At 39.2% G+C, this 2,300-nt stretch overlaps 1 protein-coding gene across 1 annotated transcript in view; it reads left to right on the forward strand.

Annotated features, from left to right (window-relative positions):
* The window catches only part of LOC107616147, a 3,332-nt gene extending 1,446 nt beyond the window's left edge, over positions 1–1,886 (forward strand). The window contains exon 3 of the mRNA XM_016318143.1: positions 1,383–1,886. Within this exon, the coding sequence (XP_016173629.1) occupies positions 1,383–1,886 (504 nt within the window). The remainder of the gene's footprint in view (positions 1–1,382) is intronic.

A 2,300-nucleotide genomic window follows, 5' to 3' on the forward strand; every position in this document is an offset into this window, starting at 1 on the left:
CGTTACCTTATTACTATTCCTTTTATGTTGAGAGTACATGCCCCTTTATAACGTTTTATTAAATTATTTAACCTTTCCTAATTTTACTATGTGCTCTTACATGACCTTTGATACCGTTACATGACCTTTGATACCGTTACATTATTATTATTCCTTTTATGTTGAGAGTACATGCCCCTTTATAACGTTTTATTAAATTATTTAACCTTTCCTAATTTTACTATGTGCCCTTACATGACCTTTGATACCGTTACATTATTATTATTCCTTTTATATTGAGAATACATGCTCCTTTTTATATCTTGTTCAAGGAACCCTATTTTATTATATGCAACTAAATGACCCCTTATATCATTATTGCTCCTTTATTTTAAAGATCAAGGGTACATACTTCTTATAATATCTAATCCAAGTATTTCAAATACTCACTTTCTTACTATATGCACTTAGATTATACTTTTTACATTATATCATTAATATCTTCTTAGGGTCAAGAGTACATGTTTTCTTATAATTGTTTTATTCAGCTAATTAATATCCTATTTTTTTTAATTTATACCCCTCTAGGGACGAGAGTACCTACTTTCGTATAAAATCTTATTCAAACATGCTTATTTTATCATGATATATGCCTCTCCTCTCGCATGGTTCATTTTTGTATATGCCTAAATAACCGTACTTGTTAAAGAATTGAGGGAATGATCCTTCGGTAAGGGAAGGTGACCCCCAAAGACAAGATAATCGAGATGATCCTTCGGTAAGGGAAGGTGATCGAATCGAGATGATCCTTCGGTAAGGGAAGGTGATCGGCAAACCTTTGGGAACCTTCGGTAAGGGAAGGGGACTCCCATCAATTTTATATAATAAAGATACCTTTGTTGATATAACTCTTTTTTTGTGTATGTCTAAATAACCTTGATTGTAAATTGAACTGAGGGAATGATCCTTCGGTAAGGGAAGGTGACCCCCAAAGACAAGATATCGAGATGATCCCTCGGTAAGGGAGGGTGATCGATCGAGATGATCCTTCGGTAAGGGAAGGTGATCGCCAAAACGTTTGGAATAAGAACCTTCGGTAAGGGAAGGGGGACTCCCACTTATACCGGTTTGAGCTCAATACCCTCCATATAAGTTATAAATTAAGAAAGAAAGAAGGCACGAATGAAAGCTTGAGTTCTATGTTTTTCTTAGATATAATTATGATTATGTTGATGTTATTATCCTTCTATTTTCCTATATGTTTCCCCTTTCTTTTACACACATGTTTTACAAAAAAAGAAGATGCATATTACATGCCATGTTATACGCTTGTTTTTAAAATCCCGCACGTGGGCTGGAGATGGATATGGAGGTGTTACATAGCACTCCTACTGAGACGTTAGGTTCTCACTCCCTTTCCTTTTCCCATACTATCTCCAGAGGAACATGGCACAGCGGATAGAGACGACGCAGTGCCCCTGAGGGTAACTTCTGAGTATGACCCCTCGAAGCACGCGTGGGTAGTTGCGACCACTACTACCGTGCTCCAAACTATCTACTTAGGTCGAGAACTCGTAGAAGAAGAACCCCAGCTGCCCGTCATAACCTTCCTAGATAGGGACGCTTCAACATCTAGGAAGCGGTCATCCAAGGTGGTACACCTTGAGTCCGACCCCGAGACCGAGGAAGAGAAATCCGACAACCCTGGCCAGAAGGAAGACACCATGGAGGAGGACCCAGAGGAGAAGTTGAACCCTGGTGGAAGTCCAAAGGTGGAATACGTGCCCTACTCCCCCATTTCGGCACCCCGTCGAGTTTTGGTTCATCCCACGCAACGGAACCGGGTCTTCACTGCGCGAAAGGGTGTTGGAGGGAGACCCCTGGTACCTCGATTCATAAATAACTGAAGAGTCCTGATCAAGGATGGGATAGGATGCAAGTATGGGAGCCTCTTCGACGAGATTAGTTTAGGACGTATTAGTTTCCTTTCTTGTTTTAGTTTACTATAAGTATTTCATACTCACGGTTAAGATGCTATTTCATTTTTATTAAAATTCCAACGTTTTAGTGCTACCCATTTTTCGCTCTACGCGCATTTACTTCTTCCTTGCGTAACGATTTAGTCATTTCTTTGCTTAATCGAGTGTGACACCTTATTTTAAAGACCCCCACGATAGTATAAAACTTAGGGTGTTACAAGTACCGGGTTGATTTGAGGGCATGGATTCTTTGTTTTGGCCTGGGCTGATCTGATGGCCCAGGTTTCTATCTAAAAAAAAAATGTAATCTAGTATTTATAATTGAGTAGGTATTTTAATTTT

Source organism: Arachis ipaensis, chromosome B09 (genome assembly GCF_000816755.2).
Source record: "Arachis ipaensis cultivar K30076 chromosome B09, Araip1.1, whole genome shotgun sequence".
In the NCBI taxonomy this organism is placed as follows: domain Eukaryota; kingdom Viridiplantae; phylum Streptophyta; class Magnoliopsida; order Fabales; family Fabaceae; genus Arachis; species Arachis ipaensis.